The 23818-nt window shown below is 39.7% G+C and overlaps 1 protein-coding gene across 4 annotated transcripts in view; it reads left to right on the top strand.

Annotated features, from left to right (window-relative positions):
• LOC117335809 (vesicular glutamate transporter 2-like) overlaps positions 1 to 23818 on the top strand; it is a 103346-nt gene that overhangs the window by 3375 nt on the left and 76153 nt on the right. Inside the window, exons 2-3 of one of the 4 annotated variants that reach the window (XM_033896009.1) lie at positions 10953 to 11045; positions 11530 to 11550. The exons of 2 other annotated variants lie outside the window; for them this stretch is intronic. In XM_033896009.1, the coding sequence (XP_033751900.1) occupies positions 11029 to 11045; positions 11530 to 11550 (38 nt within the window). In that variant the 5' untranslated portion in view covers positions 10953 to 11028. The remainder of the gene's footprint in view (positions 1 to 10952; positions 11046 to 11529; positions 11551 to 23818) is intronic. One more of the 4 variants, XM_033896010.1, reaches the window with a different exon arrangement.

The following is a 23818-nucleotide window of genomic DNA, read 5'->3' as shown; positions in this document are numbered from 1 at the left end:
ACTAGGTCACACAGTGGTGAACAGACACACTAGGTCACACAGTGGTGAACAGACACACTAGGTCACACAGTGGTGAACAGACACACTAGGTCACACAGTGGTGAACACACACACTAGGTCACACAGTGGTGAACACACACATTAGGTCACACAGTGGTGAACAGACACAATAGGTTACACGGTGGTGAACACACACACTAGGTCACACAGTGGTGAACACACACATTAGGTCACACAAAGGTGAACAGACACACTAGGTCACACAGTGGTGAACAGACACACTAGGTCACACAGTGGTGAACAGACATACTAGGTCACACAGTGGTGAACACACACATTAGGTCACACAAAGGTGAACAGACACACTAGGTCACACAGAGGTGAACAGACACATTAGGTCACACAGTGGTGAACACATACACTAGGTCACACAGTGATGACCATACACACTAGGTCACACAGTGGTGAACACACACACTAGGTCATACAGTTGTGAACAGACACATTAGGTCACATAGTGGTGAACACACACACTAGGTCACACAGTGGTGAACAGACACACTAGGTCACACAGTGGTGAACACACACACTAGATCACACAGTGGTGAACAGACACACTAGGTCACACAGTGGTGAACAGACACACTAGGTCACACAGTGGTGAACAGACACACTAGGTCACACAGTGGTGAACAGACACACTAGGTCACACAGTGGTGAACAGACACACTAGGTCACACGGTGGTGAACAGACACCTTAGGTCATACAGTAGTGAACACACACACTAGGTCACACAGTGGTGAACAGATACACTAGGTCACACGGTGGTGAACAGACACACTAGGTCACACAGTGGTGAACAGACACACTTGGTCACACAGTGGTGAACACACGCATTAGGTCACACAGTGGTGAACAGACACATTAGGTCACACAGTGGTGAACAGACACACTAGGTCACACAGTGGTGAACACACACACTAGGTCACACAGTGGTGAACAGACACACTAGGTCACACAGTGGTGAACACACACACTAGGTCACACAGTGGTGAACAGACACACTTGGCCACAGTGGTGAACAGACACACTAGGTCACACAGTGGTGAACAGACACACTTGGTCACACAGTGGTGAACACACGCATTAGGTCACACAGTGGTGAACAGACACACTAGGTCACACAGTGGTGAACAGACACACTAGGTCACACAGTGGTGAACAGACACACTAGGTCACACAGTGGTGAACAGACACACTAGGTCACACAGTGGTGAACACACACACTAGGTCACACAGTGGTGAACAGACACATTAGGTCACACAGTGGTGAACAGACACACTAGGTCACACAGTGGTGAACAGACACACTAGGTCACACAGTGGTGAACACACACACTAGGTCACACAGTGGTGAACACACACACTAGGTCATACAGTTGTGAACAGACACACTAGGTCACACAGTGGTAAACACACACACTAGGTCACACAGTGGTGAACAGACACTAGGTCACACAAAGGTGAACAGACACACTTGGTCACACAGTGGTGAACACAGGCATTAGGTCAAACAGTGGTGAACAGACACACTAGGTCACACAGTGGTGAACAGACACACTAGGTCACACAGTGGTGAACAGACACACTACGTCAAACAGTGAACAGACACACTAGGTCACACAGTGGTGAACAGACACCTTAGGTCACACAGTGGTGAACACACACACTAGGTCACACAGTGGTGAACACACACACTAGGTCACACAGTGGTGAACACACACATTAGGTCACACAGTGGTGAACAGACACAATAGGTTACACGGTGGTGAACACACACACTAGGTCACACAGTGGTGAACAGACACACTAGGTCACACAGTGGTGAACAGACACACTAGGTCACACAGTGGTGAACACACACACTAGGTCACACAGTGGTGAACAGCCACACTAGGTCACACAGTGGTGAACAGACACACTAGGTCACACAGTGGTGAACACACACACTAGGTCACACAGAGGTGAACAGACACATTATGTCACACAGAGGTGAACAGACACACTAGGTCACACAGTGGTGAACAGACACACTAGGTCACACAGTGGTGAACACACACAATAGGTCACACAAAGTGAACAGACACACTAGGTCACACAGTGGTGAACAGACACACTAGGTCACACAGTGGTGAACAGACACATTAGGTCACACAGTGGTGAACACATACACTAGGTCACACAGTGATGACCATACACACTAGGTCACACAGTGGTGAACACACACACTAGGTCATACAGTTGTGAACAGACACATTAGGTCACATAGTGGTGAACACACACACTAGGTCACACAGTGGTGAACAGACACACTAGGTCACACAGTGGTGAACACACACACTAGATCACACAGTGGTGAACAGACACACTAGGTCACACAGTGGTGAATAGACACACTAGGTCACACAGTGGTGAACAGACACACTAGGTCACACGGTGGTGAACAGACACCTTAGGTCATACAGTAGTGAACACACACACTAGGTCACACAGTGGTGAACAGATACACTAGGTCACACGGTGGTGAACAGACACACTAGGTCACACAGTGGTGAACAGACACATTAAGTCACACAGTGGTGAACAGACACACTAGGTCACACAGTGGTGAAAAGACACACTAGGTCACACAATGGTGAACACACACATTAGGTCACACAGTGGTGAACACACACATTAGGTCACACAGTTGTGAACAGACACATTAGGTCACACAGTGGTGAACACACACACTAGGTCACACAGTGTTGAACACACACACTAGGTCACACAGTGGTGAACACACACACTAGGTCACACAGTGGTAAACAGACACACTAGGTCACACAGTGGTGAACAGACACACTAGGTCACACAGTGGTGAACATACACACTAGGTCACACAGTGGTGAACAGATACACTAGGTCACACAGTGGTGAACAGATACACTAAGTCACACAGTGGTGAACAGACACACTAGGTCACACAGTGGTGAACAGACACACTAGGTCAGACAGTGGTAAACATACACACTAGGTCACACAGTGGTGAACAGACACATTAGGTCACACAGTGGTGAACAGACACACAAGGTCACATAGTGGTGAACAGACACACTAGGTCGCACAGTGGTGAACACACACACTAGGTCACACAGTGGTGAACACACACACTAGGTCACACAGTGGTGAACACACACACTAGGTCACACAGTGGTGAACACACACACTAGGTCACACAATGGTGACAGACACACTACGTCACACAGTGGTGAACACACACACTAGGTCACACAGTGTTGAACAGACACACTAGGTCACACAGTGGTGACAGACACATTATGTCACACAGTGGTGAACAGACACACTAGGTCACACAGTGGTGAACACACACACTAGGTCACACAATGGTGAACAGACACACTAGGTCACATAGTGGTGAACAGACACATTAGGTCACACAGTGGTGAACACACACACTAGGTCACACAGTGGTGAACAGACACACTAGGTCACACAGTGGTGAACAGACACACTAGGTCACACAGTGGTGAACAGACACACTAGGTCACACAGTGGTGACAGACACATTATGTCACACAGTGGTGAACAGACACACTAGGTCACACAGTGGTGAACACACACACTAGGTCACACAGTGGTGAACAGACACACTAGGTCACATAGTGGTGAACAGACACATTAGGTCACACAATGGTAAACAGACACATTAGGTCACACAGTGGTGAACACACACACTAGGTCACACAGTGGTGAACAGACACACTAGGTCACACAGTGGTGAACAGACATACTAGGTCACACAGTGGTGAAAAGACACACTAGGTCACACAATGGTGAACACACACACTAGGTCACACAGTGGTAAACAGATACATTAGGTCACACAGTGGTAAACAGACACACTAGGTCACACAGTGGCGAACAGACACACAAGGTCACACAGTTGTGACAGACACACTAGGTCACACAGTGGTGAACAGACACACTAGGTCACACAGTGGTGAACATACACACTAGGTCACACAGTGGTGAACACACACACTAGGTCACACAGTGGTGAACAGACACACTAGGTCACACAGTGGTGAACAGACATACTAGGTCACACAGTGGTGAAAAGACACACTAGGTCACACAATGGTGAACACCCACATTAGGTCACACAGTGGTGAACAGACACACTAGGTCACACAATGGTGAACACCCACATTAGGTCACACAGTGGTGAACAGACACACTAGGTCACACAGTGGTGAACAGACATACTAGGTCACACAGTGGTGAAAAGACACACTAGGTCACACAATGGTGAACACCCACATTAGGTCACACAATGGTGAACACCCACATTAGGTCACACAGTGGTGAACAGACACCTTAGGTCATACAGTGGTGAACACACACACTAGGTCATACAGTGGTGAACACACACACTAGGTCGCACAGTGGTGAACAGACACACTAGGTCACACAGTGGTGAACACACACACTAGGTCACAGTGGTGAACAGACACACTAGGTCACACAGAGGTGAACAGACACATTAGGTCACACAGTGGTGAACACACACACTAGGTCATACAGTGGTGAACACACACACTAGGTCACAGTGGTGAACAGACACACTAGGTCACACAGTGGTAAACAGACACACTAGGTCACACAGTGGTGAACAGACACACTAGGTCACACAGTGGTGAACATACACACTAGGTCACACAGTGGTGAACAGATACACTAGGTCACACAGTGGTGAACAGATACACTAAGTCACACAGTGGTGAACAGACACACTAGGTCACACAGTGGTGAACAGACACACTAGGTCAGACAGTGGTAAACATACACACTAGGTCACACAGTGGTGAACAGACACATTAGGTCACACAGTGGTGAACAGACACACTAGGTCACACAGTGGTGAACAGACACATTAGGTCACATAGTGGTGAACAGACACACTAGGTCGCACAGTGGTGAACACACACACTAGGTCACACAGTGGTGAACACACACACTAGGTCACACAGTGGTGAACACACACACTAGGTCACACAGTGGTGAACACACACACTAGGTCACACAATGGTGACAGACACACTACGTCACACAGTGGTGAACACACACACTAGGTCACACAGTGTTGAACAGACACACTAGGTCACACAGTGGTGACAGACACATTATGTCACACAGTGGTGAACAGACACACTAGGTCACACAGTGGTGAACACACACACTAGGTCACACAGTGGTGAACAGACACACTAGGTCACATAGTGGTGAACAGACACATTAGGTCACACAGTGGTGAACACACACACTAGGTCACACAGTGGTGAACAGACACACTAGGTCACACAGTGGTGAACAGACACACTAGGTCACACAGTGGTGAACAGACACACTAGGTCACACAGTGGTGACAGACACATTATGTCACACAGTGGTGAACAGACACACTAAGTCACACAGTGGTGAACAGACACACTAGGTCACACAGTGGTGAACAGACACACTAGGTCACACAGTGGTGAACAGACATACTAGGTCACACAGTGGTGAAAAGACACACTAGGTCACACAATGGTGAACACCCACATTAGGTCACACAGTGGTGAACAGACACACTAGGTCACACAATGGTGAACACCCACATTAGGTCACACAGTGGTGAACAGACACACTAGGTCACACAGTGGTGAACAGACATACTAGGTCACACAGTGGTGAAAAGACACACTAGGTCACACAATGGTGAACACCCACATTAGGTCACACAATGGTGAACACCCACATTAGGTCACACAGTGGTGAACAGACACATTAGGTCATACAGTGGTGAACACACACACTAGGTCATACAGTGGTGAACACACACACTAGGTCACAGTGGTGAACAGACACACTAGGTCACACAGTGGTGAACACACACACTAGGTCACAGTGGTGAACAGACACACTAGGTCAAACAGAGGTGAACAGACACATTAGGTCACACAGTGGTGAACACACACACTAGGTCATACAGTGGTGAACACACACACTAGGTCACAGTGGTGAACAGACACACTAGGTCACACAGTGGTGAACACACACACTAGGTCACAGTGGTGAACAGACACACTAGGTCACACAGTGGTGAACACACACACTAGGTCACAGTGGTGAACAGACACACTAGGTCACACAGTGGTGAACACACACACTAGGTCACACAGTGGTGAACACACACACTAGGTCACAGTGGTGAACAGACACTAGGTCACACAGTGGTGAACACACACACTAGGTCACAGTGGTGAACACACACACTAGGTCACACAGTGGTGAACACACACACTAGGTCACAGTGGTGAACAGACACACTAGGTCACACAGTGGTGAACACACACACTAGGTCACACAGTGGTGAACAGACACACTAGGTCACACAGTGGTAAACAGATACATTAGGTCACACAGTGGTAAACAGACACACTAGGTCACACAGTGGCGAACAGACACACAAGGTCACACAGTTGTGACAGACACACTACGTCACACAGAGGTGAACAGACACACTAGGTCACACAGTGGTGAACAGACACACTAGGTCACACAGTGGTGAACAGACACACTAGGTCACACAGTGGTGAACATACACACTAGGTCACACAGTGGTGAACACACACACTAGGTCACACAGTGGTGAACAGACACACTAGGTCACACAGTGGTGAACACACACACTAGGTCACACAGTGTTGAACACACACACTAGGTCACACAGTGGTGAACACACACACTAGGTCACACAGTGGTAAACAGACACAATAGGTCACACAGTGGTGAACAGACACACTAGGTCACACAGTGATGGACAGACCCACTAAGTCACACAGTGGTAAACAGACACACTAAGTCACACAGTGGTGAACAGGCACACAAGGTCATATAGTGATGAACACACACACTAGGTCACACATTGTTGAACAGACACACTATGTCACACAATGGTGAACAGACACACAAGGTCACGCAGTGGTGAACACACACACTAGGTCACACAGTGTTTAACACACACACTAGGTCACACAGTGTTGAACAGACACACTAGGTCACACAGTGGTGACAGACACACTACGTCACATAGTGGTGAACAGTCACACTAGGTCACACAGTGATGAACATACACACTAGGTCACACACTGGTAATCATACACATTATGTCACACAGTGGTGAACACACACACTAGGTCACACAGTGGTGAACAGACACACTAGGTCACATAGTGGTGAACAGACACACTAGGTCACACAGTGGCGAACAGACACACTAGGTCACACAATGGTGAACAGATACACTAGGTCACAAAGTGGTGAACAGACACAATAGGTCACACAGTGGTGAACAGATACACTAGGTCACACAGTGGTGAACAGACACATTAGGTCACACAGTGGTGAACACACACACTAGGTCACACAGTGGTGAACACACACACTAGGTCACAGTGGTGAACAGAAACATTTATTACATTGAGATGAACATATATTTAGCAGGGAATATGTTATATTGGGCAAACAACAGCAGTATATTTTCACTCCGGGGAAATCAAAATAGTAATCTTCTATTTCATCTCGTTATGACACTCTTGATACATTGTCGATCTGAAATTAGAAATCAAAGTTAAATTGAAGAAGGTGTGACTACTTTCCTTCCTATCCCATACGTAGTCGGGGAGACGTATTGTGCTTGTTGTATTATGATGATAATTGTTCATCCGTTTTGTTCCATGTCTAATCTCAGAAATTATCAGGGCGATTCCCATCGAACTCTGGATGTAACACTAACTATACTGTCTAGTTTGTATATGTCTGCCACAGTGTATAATTGGTGTAACTTCGATTTCATATTTCAACAGATTGCCCCCATTTCTATGCCTCTCATTGTTCACGAACTTAAGTATTGCCCGATTTTAATAAACTTTGATATGTATGTGTAACATGACCCTCAAGCAATTTCAGCAGGTTAAGATGACATTGGAGACTTGGAGGGGTAGGCTAATTTTCCACTTTTGCTTGTAAAATTGTAATTCTAGTTTACATACCCGCATCTAGTCAGTCAACAGTACATTATATCAGTAGTAGGGCTGACAATTATCCACTACACAGTAACGTATTTTGATACATATTTATCATTAACAGTCGTAAAACATTTCCTAGTTCGTCATTAGAAGTAATGCATTGTATATAAAACATACTGATGCGCACAGGAATTGCATTTATTGACTGGGTAAATTCCAAACGGTAACACCTATAATATTATAAGTTGTTTACATATATAACTTTATTTAGATAGTTAAACATTTTGCTGGATTTCTTTCTTTTCAAATCAATTAATTAACATCACTCTACCCCTCCATGCTCAACTGGTGTAATTTAACGTTATGTTAAACAAGTATCGAATCATAACCATCTGAAGCGATTGGAGAATACTGGTTTACATAATAGACTCTGATAATATTCTACAAAGTGGAACGCGTCACCAATACGTACATATCACATCTGATACATGTTCATTGTAACAGAGTACGTTGTATGGGTATGTGGAATCATTCATCAATATCGGCACGTGCTCAGGACTATAGTTTATGAAAACAAAACAGATTCATGTTATCGATTAAACAGGTATAACACAATTATCAAATATTGACATAGACGAGGGAGGCTTTAGTTACACATTGTCTATACAAACCCAACTAACGACATGATTTAGTCATATTGTCCAAAAGCTCTTCAAGTAGGCATAAAAGCAAAAATTGATATCAATCAGGCAATATTTACCAAAAGTGAATTCGAAACAGTTGGCTTGTTTGGATAGATGGGAAATCGAAGGCGTTGACAACAATTGGCGCTATGTGGTCGTATTCAACCATACAAAAACAGGGTCTCTTGGGAGAAAGACAATTGTTTCAATAATAATGGTTGAAATCAACCAATCAATAACAGGCTTTCATCTACATTTGGGCTTGCCAATGTCACTTTTCGAGTATCATTATTTCAGGTGAAATCGATAGCGCGTTGTTTGGTAGTAATCCCCCATAGGACAGGGACTTGATTGTGTGTCTCAGGTGCGGATGGGTTCGTGATTAACAAGTGGTAATAAGGCTCTGGAAGGAACGTAAACCTTGTCTAAAACACAATGCTGTTATTACACGCTGTCGTCAGCCATGTCTCTCAAGAGAGTCGCGGCCAGCTCGCGTCAGGTTCCCGCCGACACTAAGTAATTTCTGTGATTGATTTCAAAGAAAATCCCCAAGACAAGAAGAAGTTCAGTCTTCAACATTCTAACATTGAGCTTGTCGGCTTACTAGACAAAGATGGCAAACTTTAGCTAGAGATTAAAGATGAAAAGCGTACAATTGATTCTGTCTGTAAATGTTATTTCTAAGCTGGAACCAATCACGCTAAGGTATAGCAAAGGCCGGTAAACGAGGAGCGCTCCACGTAGATATTTCCCTAGGGTGTGTGTTGGGACTGGAGCCTGGAATATCTCTAGACAACACCCTCTAATCATTCGACATTGTTTTGTTGTGATACTATGATAAGCAGCCATTTCATTCTAAAAATAGACTAAGCCATCTGATTAAACTCTAACTTTTTAATTGAATACGGAGTATTATAATAATTTAACAGCACACGATCCGTCCAACATCCGATTATCTCATCTGTTACCGATGTTAATCCGAATTAGAGTAGAGGATTATTTAGCAGTGTATCTGTCTACCTAACATGTAGTAATTAACATCCACGTGTAACTACAGGTAAAATGCACTATGGATGTTAAAGCGTGGGCGTTGTCACGCTAAAGGTTGACTGCCTTTGTGACGAGGTTAAACGTATAACATACATTTTTGTGTCCTTGTAGATGTTTTCATCTTTTGGCGTATGGAAAATTTGAGAATATCTTTAATTGAAAACGCTCCCTAAAACGTCAGTTTAAGATTAATTTTTGCAACAGTAAGAAATAAGTTGATGGCACTGGAATCCATTAGCAGTTTCATTTCTGTTATCATGTGAAATTGTCGGAAATCTTGTTCAAGAGCTGCTCCATAACAACAGAAAAGTCAATCCAGTCCAGCAAAACTACAAGTGTTATTGTGACGTATTATGTTGTAGTTTTTTCATGATCTTTTAACCGCAGCGAAATGACTTGAGGAAATTTCATATTGTTCAAAATATGCATGTGTTGGTAAAACATTGTTATAACTGGTAGTATGTCCGAGTTGGCAATACATTGTTATACTTGTATTTTGTCCGAGCTGGCAATACATTGTTATACCTTTAGTATGTCCGAGTTGGTTATACATTGTTATACTTGTATGTCTGAGTTGGCAATACATTGTTATACCTGTAGTAATTACGAGTTGACAATATAGTGTTAGTCTGTAGTATGTACGAGTTGGCAATACATTGTTATACCTGTAATATGTCCGAGTTGGCAATACATTGTTATACCTGTAGTATGTCCGAGTTGGTTATACATTGTTATACTTGTATTTTGTCCGAGTTGGCAATACATTGTTATACCTATAGTATGTCCAAGTTGGTAATACATTTTTATACCTGTAGTATGTCCGAGTTGGTTATACATTGTTATACTTGTATTTTGTCCGAGTTGGCAATACATTGTTATACCTATAGTATGTCCAAGTTGGTAATACATTGTTATACCTGAGTATGTCCGAGTTGGTAATACATTTTTATACCTGTAGTATGTTCGTGTTGCTAATACATTGTTATACATGTACCTGTAGTATAATGTATTGCTATACCTGTAGCATGGTCATTGTCAGAATATAAATGTTTGTAATGATTACACTTTCATTTTTCCAATTTTCAGAAAATTCTGTTTAGCTGTCAAGAATATCTAAGAAGTGATCGGTGATAGACTTATTTTCGTAGGATTTTTATATAAAATGGCGAGTGTGAGGAGGTAGGTTATGCACTATCATGAATTTCACCATACAGTTTCTGTTTATATCATTTATGGTGTGAGTCACCTGCTCTTTTTGAGTTTGTAACCGTATCTAAAACAAATTTTCGGTATATTGTGAAGATTGGTCAGAGAAAATACATTTCTATCAATGATACTCTATACATTTGTATATACATACCTGTAAAATAAGCATATTTAATCAAGAACAGCAGCCGAATATCTCACTAAACATAAAGTCACATTCATACTGTGTCTGACCTTTATAATCTGCAATATACTAACTACCAATCAGAAAATGATCTTGCCCTCGTTTCCCTCAGTTTATATAAAAAAGAATTTCTTGATTTAGAACACATTCAATTTTCTACCAAGTACTAAAGAATATCCGATTGCTTGATAACATTTTAAATGTTCTTCGCTTTTTTCGTTACTGAATTTCACTGACATCACGAAGTCATACACTTGTTATTCTGCATTGCAGCCAGACAGAAGAAATGAAAAGGTTAGGTCGCACGTTCTTTTTTATTTCTTCTGACTTATTGGTAGTTTTACCTAGTAATCGGTCCAGCAACCTTTAATAGTCTGACTTAAACACATAGGTAAGATTTATAAAGTACTAATTTATTTTTCATTAATACATATGTATATATAAATAAGATTTTATTTGTGAATTGATCCAAATTAGCACAAAAAAATCAAATTGTATTCCGTGGATTGCGAAATAAGCTGGGAATTCAGCTTGCCAAAATAAGCTTAGAACTCAACTCGTCAAAATGAGAAAAAACTCCTATATTGAATAATATTTGTAAAACTACAACAACAAACAACACACTGTTGCTGGAGCCTTGTAGACACTGCATGCTTTAAAATATCAATATACTTTTAATCTTTTATTATCCATTTGCTATATTTTGTAGTCATTCTTTGCAAATACCTATCTTACAATTTAAACACACACTGTATCATCTGGCGACTCCACGTCTCTGGTATTCTTTCTCGTTATTTGATTTTTTCCCATGCGTTTTAGAATTTTGTGATGATATATTTATCTACATTTCTAATCATTGTCCTCAAATCGTTGGAGTGATGTAATCAGGTCAATCTATAGACAACACATATAAGTGTCTTCCCGAGTCGGCCACAGAAAAAATACCATGTATAGGATTCTGATACTGGTGAGAGAAATGGGCATCCATTGCACATTAGGATATTACTGATAACGAAGTCCAGCTTTCTGTGATTACTATGAAAGCTCGCGTATATTTCTTTACAAACCTGTCATGATTACATTTAAACAAAGATGAATAAAACATTACGTTGCTTCGATTCAAGTTGTTTTTACACAGAAAATCCACATGGAGTACACGTACATCTTGTATATAGGTTTTACAGTATAGATTAGTTTATACTGCATTCAGAATTGTCTAACTATGGTCCGATTAAGATAAGGCACTACAATTAAAGATCACAGATCAGATAGCTATATAAAAGTGTCCGTATCCTACCCTAGAGGCCGATCGTCATTAATTTCAAACTTGTGTCGGCATTGACCACTGGGATGTTTTCATACTTCCTGTCCCTAAGCGCGCAAAACTGCAGACGATATAAAGCTCACGTGCTCGTATCGTATCATCTTCTTCTATTAAAGATTTAAAATGCAAATTCGATAGACAATTGGACGACAAAGTCTAAATCTGTTCTATCAAATAAAATTTAAAGGTTGTTTTAGCATGGATTACACATTCCTGAAATAACAAAACATGATTGTAGACATGAGACATCGGTACCAACACTGTGGGAGACGGATGATGTCTATGGTGCTAACTTCCTTTTGCGTGAGCAAGTATCCGCGCATGATCAGTCTTAAACAAGTAGTATCAGGGGACTTATATGGCATAGTTTGCAATAAAATTAAAACCTCTGTGTTTTCAGAGGACTGCACCTTGTTGTGGCAGTGTTCTTATCTCGGTAGAATTTAATAATGTTGTAGTCCTTTGAGACAAATTTCCTTCCAGCACATTCGCCAGATCGATTGGGTGAGAAAGTTGTTGCTCCAACCCTTGGTTATCTCTTGTGTGCTGAATTGAAAACCCAGCTAATCATTTGGTCGGTGCATTCGTGGGAATCCTATTGTTATTACGAAGTAAAACATCTATACTTAATATGTAAAATCGATCGGATATGAAAGCCAAATATTTAGTCTTTACTACCTCTCCCAGGGGGCGCTAGGAGAGACCAACCGACCAATCGCTCCTCACAGAAACGTTTGGCTTCTCGATGGGTCTCCCCGGGTTTGCCTAACTGGTATAGGCAGTATATAAATTCAAAGTGAATTGCAGAAGTTGTCAGTGATCGATGAGAAAGTCCCTAGAGCACTTTATCGCCCTGTTATTGAATATTAAAATAGAAATAATACGGAATAAAGCTTCTCCCTCAAATTACAGCATTACTATAGTTAGTGAATTTACACCTTCTAAGATCGTGGAAGGTCAAGCCAATATTTGTGATGAAGGATATGTTCTCGCCTCAAAATTCTTACACGTTGCAAATGTTTGAGGACGTGTCGACTGTGTTGGTTTGGGAACCCCTCGGCTACGAGCTGTTGGGAAATGCCATGAATAAAACATGCATGTTGTGGTTTATCTCATCGTGGTTGGGGCTAGGGATGTTATATACTGGGGCTATAAAATAGTAATTAAATAGAGCAAATGGCCCTGTTTAGACGAGGGTAATTTAATACCGGAAGGAGAGGGTAATTACCGATGCCACACAGAAAACAAGAAGAAGGATTCTACATTGTACTGTTTGAATTTACATATAAAATTACGACAGACGTGTCTTATGGCGGCCATAACTTCCATATCATCCACTGTTTGGTAAAGTTTCGTCTTGAAATGTCTAATTATACTTGCAGGTAATGAAATCATGTGATCATTAGGCTGAATGTCTCTACAGACAAACGCGCTCAAGGATGCCGACAGATACACACTAGTATGTCTGAGCGGTATAGTTGATATTCAAAATGACGAAGACTTATTTGACATCAACTTTGTAGCAATATTGTTATGTTTGACTGAAATACATAAACAACGGCTGCATTAAAATATTGTTGCATTAATTATTCAAGGATGAACGGGATGACTATGGATAGCTGAACCTTGTTTTAAGTCAATGTCTCATTTGGCTGCACTTTGGAACGCATTACTGACGCATCAATTTGAAATTTTAATGAAAATATCCTGCAATATTCAGAAAACAATGGTTGTCAAACTCAATGTTTTTATCCCTGTTAACTTTTAATTTGAAATAATATTGAATTTCAAGCACGAATAAATGTATAAAAAATTCACAAAAATAGTCATGTAATTTACCAAAATGTCTGTTTGGACATGTAGCTTCTTACAATCACCAATAATTTGCTGTAAATGCTATCAGTTTCTACTGTAGAGTTACTTTGTGGTAAGATGTAGCATGGAATAATTCTAAGTCACACATATAACCAAACCTGAAAAATAGCCAAGCTGTTATGCTCACAAGTGTCTATAGCACAGGGCTGGAGCATTTGTTTGATCGGATTCGACTTAATGTACGTATAAACACTTTTTTAACTTGAAATGCAAATGGCGACTGTGAAAAATATCAAACAAGTATGGCATAAAATGAGGCATTTCAATCAATAAAATTGTTCCAATGTTATACTTTTAAAGACAAATTGTTAAACTGGGTAGTTTGTGTCCTTTTTCAGATGCTCCTAATATGTGCAATATATGCGATACAAATGAGCTAATTATGTCCCCCTGAAACATGCATTTTTCGTATGTTTTGTTAAAATTTACAAACAGCTTACCAAATAATATGTCAGCAGCAAGTCCCACGGTTTGCCATGATACATATTAAAAGTTAATCAAGTTAGTTCTGTTAAATTGCACCATAGTAGGAATTAATAGGTTTGTAAAATATCGATGTTTTGTCTGGATTTGCTGTTAAGATGCCCTTAATAAATACGTAACTAAGGCATATACTATTCACTTTTTGTTGCTTATAAATGAAACTCCAACTGAACAACCAGTTTGTATCGGTTTGGAGTTGCAAGTTTCGGTATCGATTTTTAAATAAAAATGTAATTGATTGACGCTGATGCAGTGATAATGATACGTGTATGTATATGGTAGGGACACCCCTATTATCACTAAAACGAATACAAAATAATCTCGTAGTAATTCTATAATTGATAAACGCGTCTCATCTCATTCGATATACAATGTATGTGTTTTACAGTGGCATAGAGAAATAGATAATCTTAATATACAATTGTATAACGAAAAGCAACGGGGCGAATAATTATAGTGTACAATTGTACAACGATCAGAAGAATAACATTGGTGTATAATTGTACAACGATCACAAGAATAACATTGGTGTATAATTGAACAACGATCACAAGAATAGCATTAGTGTACAATTGAACATCGATCACAAGAATAGCATTGGTGTATAATTGTACAACGATCACAAAAATAACATCAGTGTACAATTGAACATCGATCACAAGAATAACATTGGCGTATAATTGTACAACGATCACAAGAAAAACATTAGTGTACAATTGTACAACGATCACAAGAATAACATTAGTGTACAATTGTACAACGATCACAAGAATAACATTAGTGTACAATTGTACAACGATCACAAGAATAACATTAGTGTATAATTGTACAACGATCACAAGAATAACATCAGTATACAATTGAACATCGATCACAAGAATAACATTGGTGTATAATTGTACAGCGAACACAAGAATAACATTAGTGTACAATTGTACAGAGAACACAAGATGACATCAGTGTTAAGTTTTAAAGCAAAGATAAATCTCAACTTAAAGACGAACATCGAAGAACATAATAACGCCAGCGCACGGTTAACCTTGCTGTACATACATGTATGTATCGCAAAGGAAAGGGTAACTTCAGACAGTTGTATAGCGAAGAAAAGAATAACCCCAGTGCACGTTTAACCTTGGTGTACATAGGTAACTTCAGACAGTTGTATAGCGAAGAAAAGAATAACCCCAGTGCACGTTTAACCTTAGTGTACATAGGTAACTTCAGACAGTTGTATAGCGAAGAAAAGAATAACCCCAGTGCACGTTTAACCTTAGTGTACATAGGTAACTTCAGACAGTTGTATAGCGAAGCTATCATTAGGACACATCCCTCTTCCAGGCTATGATCACACATTTGGTACGGTCACATGATCACACATTTGGTACGGTCACATGATCACACATTTGGTACGGTCACATGATCACACATTTGGTACGGTCACATGATCACACATTTAGTACGGTCACTCTTTACATCATGTCCCACGCGCACTTATGCAGCTCGTAGTAACGTTGAATCTTGTCAGCCAGTCAACACCATTAACACCACAACCATTTAGACAATTCTACGCATATAGAACGCACTGATTACACACCTGATAGCACTATCAATTCATATCCAGGTCATTTTGAAGATATTCAATATGCATGATCTGTATTGAAGGTGTCATTTTATTCCGATAATCATAGCCTCGTATGCAATTAATAAAACTATTCGATGGAACCGTTAAGAATCACTGAATTCAGCAAATCAATTACGGTGCTATAAAATAAAACCAGGATATATCTGTTTTGGTATGTTTATATCCGATTTCGGCGGGAGAATTCTCCTTGTTTTGGCGGGAAGCGCGTGTACGTGATACGTTGCTACGAAGCAAGAAACACATGCTGCAGGTCTAGTCGCAAACAGCAAGATTGATTGGACGAATTATTCGGATTAATTGCCGTGCCAATCCAACTCGACTCATTCAGCTATCTAAATTACGAGGGCCGTTCTAGGTCTACTGTGTCGACCTGGGGCTTACGCGACAAATTATGACAAATTCAACAATCGGGATGGCTAAGCTGTTACACGGACGCTACAAAGCCGATCAGGATCCAAGACCAGGACGAAGATTCCTGAAAACAATACAAAGTGCCATCTGTATATATTTATATCTCTGACGTCACTGCGGATATCTGTTGTGGCTCTCAAATGATAAGCTGCTTTAAAATATAGTTAGAACATTTACTTAAGGAAATGTAAATTATTCTATAAAAAGCACTGTTAATTCTTATTGATTGTAATCAGGGTTTGGATAACTTTATAGAGGGGTGAGTTAGAGGAAATTTCCTCACACTGCACCCTATCTACCTTAACAGGGATAATGCATTCGTGGTTGTCGCCTCGAGAGCAGGTGAATTTCTTTTTTATTGGTTTTAGTCGCTTTGTTTCCTATCACAAGGTAGATGTCCTCTATATACTGCCATTTACCATTACTTACATTCCTATGGTAGATTTCCTCAATAGCTTAATGTATCACAGAGTAGACCGTCATGATTCATATCCTGCGATAGATTTCCCGATGTCCCCTATTTAGGCATTGGTGAAATGCGCCACACATAAAAGTGTACCGAGAAACAGAAGAATACAACCGTCGAAGTTTCCCTGTGATTTTTTGTCGAAGCAAATGTCCTCTATAGGAGCAAAGTAGAGTAACCTTGGCTTGGGTATATCATGATCTCTAATGAATGTTGTTGGTGACAGGGCCCCTCCACATAATGAAATATCTGAAACGTTTCCTCTTACCTCGAACGCAATCATCCATAATTTACGCCCTTAACAGCAATGCACCTTACTCGCACCATTAGTCTTGATTATGTCAAATGGATGTGGACGAGGTTTGACAATTCAAGCGCGGTCAGGTCCCTTGAGATTCCCAAGTATCTCATTGGCGGAATTGAATTATCGTCAGACGGGTACGACCTCTGACCTCTATCCTGTGAGGTACGGGATTCTGTCAGGATATGTAAACACTAAAAGGTTGACGACCATGGGCTATTTTTGTATTTGAATCACTTAGGGATGTTTCTTTTATGCTTTCTATATGAATATAAATATGGGTTCTGTTCATTGGTAGTGTGTGTCGTGTGATCGGGATTATGACATCGTGATAATGTCCTACTTGTTGACACTTCAGACCTGTTTAATCATTGTTCAGTCATTAGAGACTGGCAATATTGGCCATGCACACTTGTTTGCCTCTGTATACTGTGTATGCATCGTAATAAGATCTTAGATTGATTAGCACGGTACTTGAGTATGTTTGTTTGAGTTTATAACCATCAACATACTTGTGATACAGTAATTACAAATAGGCAAATCAAGTCGAATTGAAATGTTAATTTTGAAACCACGTCTTAGTGCATTTCGGGATTGATCAACCCACTAACAAAGAAGCACACCGAAAATACGGATGACTGATTGACATAGTTAGTTTAAAAGCATCTTTAAGCTTGTTTCCTGTCCTTATTAAAAAAAATACTTCCTACGCCTTTTTAGATTTCATTTTTGTGTTGTATTTACCCTTACTCGGACGATACAGCCTTATACATACCAAGTCATAAACGTGCGTTAAATAGGACTGGCGATGAAACATACAATTGTCAACTGTCATTAGCATGAACATACTGCCGCTGTGATGGAGATACCCATTGTGTAATCTGGATTTAGACTGGTCTCAAGTCATGGCTATCATTGCACTTCTGGTTTTGATAACCGATTCATTTTCATCAACATTTGTTATTGCTTTTGAGCATTAACGTTATTCTCAAGTTGAATTTCTGTGTGATTTTCATAAATGCACGCATTTTACTGGATTTCTGTTGTTTCTTTGATGCAAAATTGACATTGCACAGATTGATTTGAAATGTCGTTTTCACAACACAAATGCTATAATGTAGGCTCTGTTCGACTTTATCTTCGATATCTATATTTTGATTTCCCAATTAAGAAAACACTGTTATTACTTAGGATGTTTTCATTCCATCCTCAAATTTGTCACGTTTAGTGTAAAGTGTTTGCTTCCGCTCAAATTATTCAATACTAGAATTGACAGCAGGAACAGTGTTAATTAACACAAGCGAAGTATCAATTAGCCCCATTTGGTGAAGATGCAAATGACCAATTAGTCAAAGGTATGACAGATGCTCATGTCCGGTTATTGTTGATTTTATTCTTCTATTCCGGTGTCTGTTCCAGTGTACTGGACATGTTTGTAATAGTTAGATAAAAGCTGATATTTGTGAGCAAACTATATGTGTTTTACCGACTATATCAGACTCTGTGTCAATGTCATCAAGCTAAAGTTTTATCTTTTATTTATTTTTTTTTCTTTCTTATAATTATTATTTTCTAATTAATTCATGCATTCATTCATTCAGCATGACCAAGTGGGAAACATAAACATATGACTTATCAGGAGCTTTAGGAAAGCATCAAACATATCTGCACTGCAGATGTTTGAACTCCAACACACACCTTGATCAACCTGATCAGTTTGGTTGTACATTGTTGGATGCAGTCCTGAACCAAATAATTCTTCTTCTTCTTCTTCTTCTTCTTCTTCTTCTTCTTCTTCTTCTTCTTCAATCATCAGATTGTGTATTTTGCAGTATCAATTTGGTTTCTAAGGACGATGGCGCAGCTCTGCATTTTATATCATCTAGATTGTGTGTATCGGAAGTAATTTTAGACATCGCAATTCATAACCTTAATTGATATATGCTAATTTTGTCATTATAAACAACATTACCAAAACACTCTGACTACGTAAACATGAGAAAGCATTCCTTAAAAGCCATCTCTACACTAATGTCGGTCAGTTGGATATGTCAGCACGTCCCTAATGTTTCCTGGTGACTTTTGGTCACTGATGAATAAGTGTCATCACATCCATTGAGATTTAAAGGTTTCTCAGTGCCGCCCCAAGCAGTTCTACCGCCTAAATGTGGTGCTGACTCGCCCGTAATGGACACTCCTAGGAGACAACTCAGTGATGGACACTTGTTGGAGACAACTCAGTAATGGACACTTGTAGCAGTGTTTCCTGTGTGAAAAGTGAAAAATAATTTAGGTGTCTATAAAATGTAATCAGTAATAAGGTTATACCGTACCGTAATAACCAGTGGCTATATCTCATTATATACTACTATCATTTCTGTCACAAAAATGCTTTTACGGCAATTAGGCTAAAACCACCAAGAAAGGAAACACTACGACTAAGAAAATATTTTTCTAATCTTCTTCCTATATTTGCTTCTGGTTATGGTGTTCTGGGTTAATACCATACTTTCTGAATTTCTGAAATGAAATATCGGTTAAAAAGGGGATATTTTCTGTTGCCTGGGAACAGTGAGGTTAATGTCGACATGTTGATGGGAAAAGGTACGCGCGTTGTATCCATTCAGACCATAGCAATGTTGTTAGCTTGGCGGTCTCTATCACCCACCGAAGCTTTTAGACAAATCGTTATGGATATAAATCTTTAATGGGTTCTCGATACAGCGCAATGACTGGCAAATTTGATTTTTATCTCTTGCTATGACAACATGTCATTTAACTCTCAGTTCTGACATCTCGAACTGCTAAGGCTGTCAGGCTGCGTATTCCGACAGAGTTTGTCTGCTTCGTTCGTTCCATCATAAAGAGGTATCAGACCTTTGAACCATTTTGCTGTGATAGACATTCTAATACATGATAGCATTGTAACTCCTACACTGTATACTGATATCTGGTAGATCAAGTATCACCAATAACAATGCTACAATATCAACTTCTTCTATAAAGATGTGTTTGATCCTTTTATATAATATCCTTATCAGCATTGACGTCATATATTGTATCTATTTGGGTTCATTTAAATTAGTATCAACATTATGAAGGTAACAATTTCGCTGAGAAATATTGTTTTTAATGCATAGGTGAATGACTGATATCACACATGTTATAGCATTTTATCACATCGCAAATGGTCTTCCCGGCGAAATCCTTATTTGTGTCCTTCTCTTACAGATAAAACTACTGGTTTAACCAGACGTATACCAATAACAATTTGTTCATCTCCCTCCCACAGTCCACTTGAAACAATCCATCCTACCACGATGAAAAAGATTAAAGAAGATCGAATAAAATAATAAAGATGTACTTTGTATCCTTTTAATCAAATTCAAGAATCGACAGCGAATCCTACAACTCGACTTGAACTAGGCAAAAAACGATCATTACAGGTAAACACTTGATCTTGTTCGAATTTCCACGTAAAGAAATAGACAAGGGACAATGGATCGTGAAAATTTAATCTCGTCAAATCGAAATTCCAACAAATGGTGTTTACACTTAATGAAGTACCAACGTCGAACTAAATCTGCTTTTGTTGGCAAAGGTTTCTATCACATTGCCATAAAAGCGCTCTCGATCACGCAGACTTCCCAATGATGCTGATTTATTCGTGGATTACAGTCCGGAATCGGCATCCACGTGTACGGTTTTATTTCTAGTGTGTACTTAATCACTTGGCACCAAATTAAATCCGCCCTGTTATCGGATATTTAAAAGTTGCGTCAGCCAGAGAGGAATTTATAATAACTTTTTCATTAGTACGTCTAAAGTCAACGTAAAAAGGGCGTTTGGTTTCAAAAGGAATGCAGGAAACTCAGACAGATTACAAGCAATGGAAGGAGACAATATTCGTTGGAGTCAAGCAGAATGTATACTGAGTTTGATAAATGAATCTTTCTCTGAACCCATGGACTATCAGGATCGATGAAGCTGATAAAATAAATACAATCCGTTATTTTACGAGTTTGGTTTTCTTCCACTGGTCACAGCATACCACTGAAATTCTCAAGACTCCTTTCATCGCCAACATGTCCCAACAAAATACAATCTCGAATGGATAACACTGTTATTTGATGGTATGGAAATAATTCACTTTTTGATCTAAAGTACGAAATTATTGAATAAATAAATAGTTACAAGATATGTTCTTTAAATGAACATAATGTTTTAACGCATTTCATGTAACATAATAACATAAAATCACAGCTTAAGAATGTGGACCGACGTGTATTTCTTTATCTAAATAAACTTTATATTTCGTCGTTTCATCAATATATCCTATCATACCACATTAAGTCAAGTGGTAATAACGACAGTACAGACAAGTAAATTATCGAATTTTCGAGGCAATCTGCTCCTTTATCAATACATATATTTAAAGCTTGTTGCTATAAATATAATATATATGATATAATGTTATATGTAATGTGTATCTGTTCCTTAAGGCTGATATAGAATAGAGGAGAAATGTATAGGAAGGTGATGGATTAATTAAAAATGATATGATTATCAAGTAAGGTCGCCTAACCGTGCTTCATATACAAAACCCATTAACTTTCTTTTATTTACAATTCTGATTTAAACGTCAGTTATTTCCACTCCCTCGTTGTCGAAACAATAAAAGACAAATAATCATCAAATACATAGAGGATATCTAACAGTGTCTTAAGTAATACCAAATATATTTCACGAGTGGGGCTAATATTTTGATATTTTTCACTCGTGCTGCGCACTCGTGAAAAATATCAAAATATTAGCCACACGAGTGAAATATATTTGGTATTACTGAAGACACTGTTAGATATTCTGTTTATTACATTTTTATCAACGAAAAACCAACCCCGTATGCTAACTAGGCCTACAGTTCCCTAAAAAATATAGTTCCCCATGTCCAGGTGCTGACATATATGTCGGGCTTTCTGATTGGTCAATTATTTTGGTATTTTCTAATCATTAATTTGATTGGTCAAACTTTTATAGAATGAATAATTTTTGATATTTCACTGGTAAAAATGTAATAAAAAATGGTATTATAAACAGGTGCTGTAAAAATGTTACTCTCAATAAAACTGAACAACGCAATACCGTTATTGGTTTCCTTTGTATATACCCGGATTAACGTCCTCGCCAAAGCCAGGGTCACATGAGGACAGTATCAAGGACATACCAATAGAAGAATACAATTAGCAGTGACACTCGGCTGTCGTATTCTTCCCCTTTTTCCTATGGGCTGTGATTTTTTGATGGATAGTTTTGCCCCTGTAAGACAGTACGTGTATATTTTGCCTTTGTCGTGCTCATTACATATCGTGGTAGCACAAATATTGTTAATGTTGAGCAATATTCATGACATATATTGCAAGCCTGAATGAATATTATACATAATCTGGTGAGATAACATGTCATCATCAGTATAATTGTTCTGGTACCATTTTTAACGCAATACTTTTTGACAACAGTAATTTGTGCTTGTTTCTTAGCATATAACTTTAGTATTATTTTAAGTTATTTCAGTCAAGGCTAAAATACATAATAACCCGGAAGTTTTAAATTAGAAAGAGCACTTGGCTTATAAAACAGTGTATATGAAGCTTTCTACAGTGTCCGGGGTGTAGTCACATAGGCGTGTGAGTAGATCTGAGATAGTCATATTATTGCGTTTATGTCAAGAAAATGACCATCTGACACGATGAAAACCTTTATATACATACTGGTACACATTTCCACCAACCTAACACCATAGAAATACATTGTTGAGTCTCGAAATTAAGTTGCTCATAACGAAGCTGCATCATTATCGACCGGCCGTCAATCCTCTGACCATAGTGGCGCTCATTAATTAGCCATGCCGTGTTGACACGAAACCAGAGGTATGGAGTTTGTGTTGCGCTCTAGGAAGATCAGACATTACAGTAAACAGAGTTCAGACGGGGTGCTTTACCTATCAAAACATTATTAATATATGTCACTGGAAATACAAGCTAGCCCGATCCTTCCTAAGCG

Source organism: Pecten maximus, chromosome 10 (assembly GCF_902652985.1).
Source record: "Pecten maximus chromosome 10, xPecMax1.1, whole genome shotgun sequence".
In the NCBI taxonomy this organism is placed as follows: Eukaryota; Metazoa; Mollusca; class Bivalvia; order Pectinida; family Pectinidae; genus Pecten; species Pecten maximus.
The sequence above is the reverse complement of the archived record's forward strand: the minus strand, read 5'-3'. Positions and strand labels throughout refer to the sequence as shown.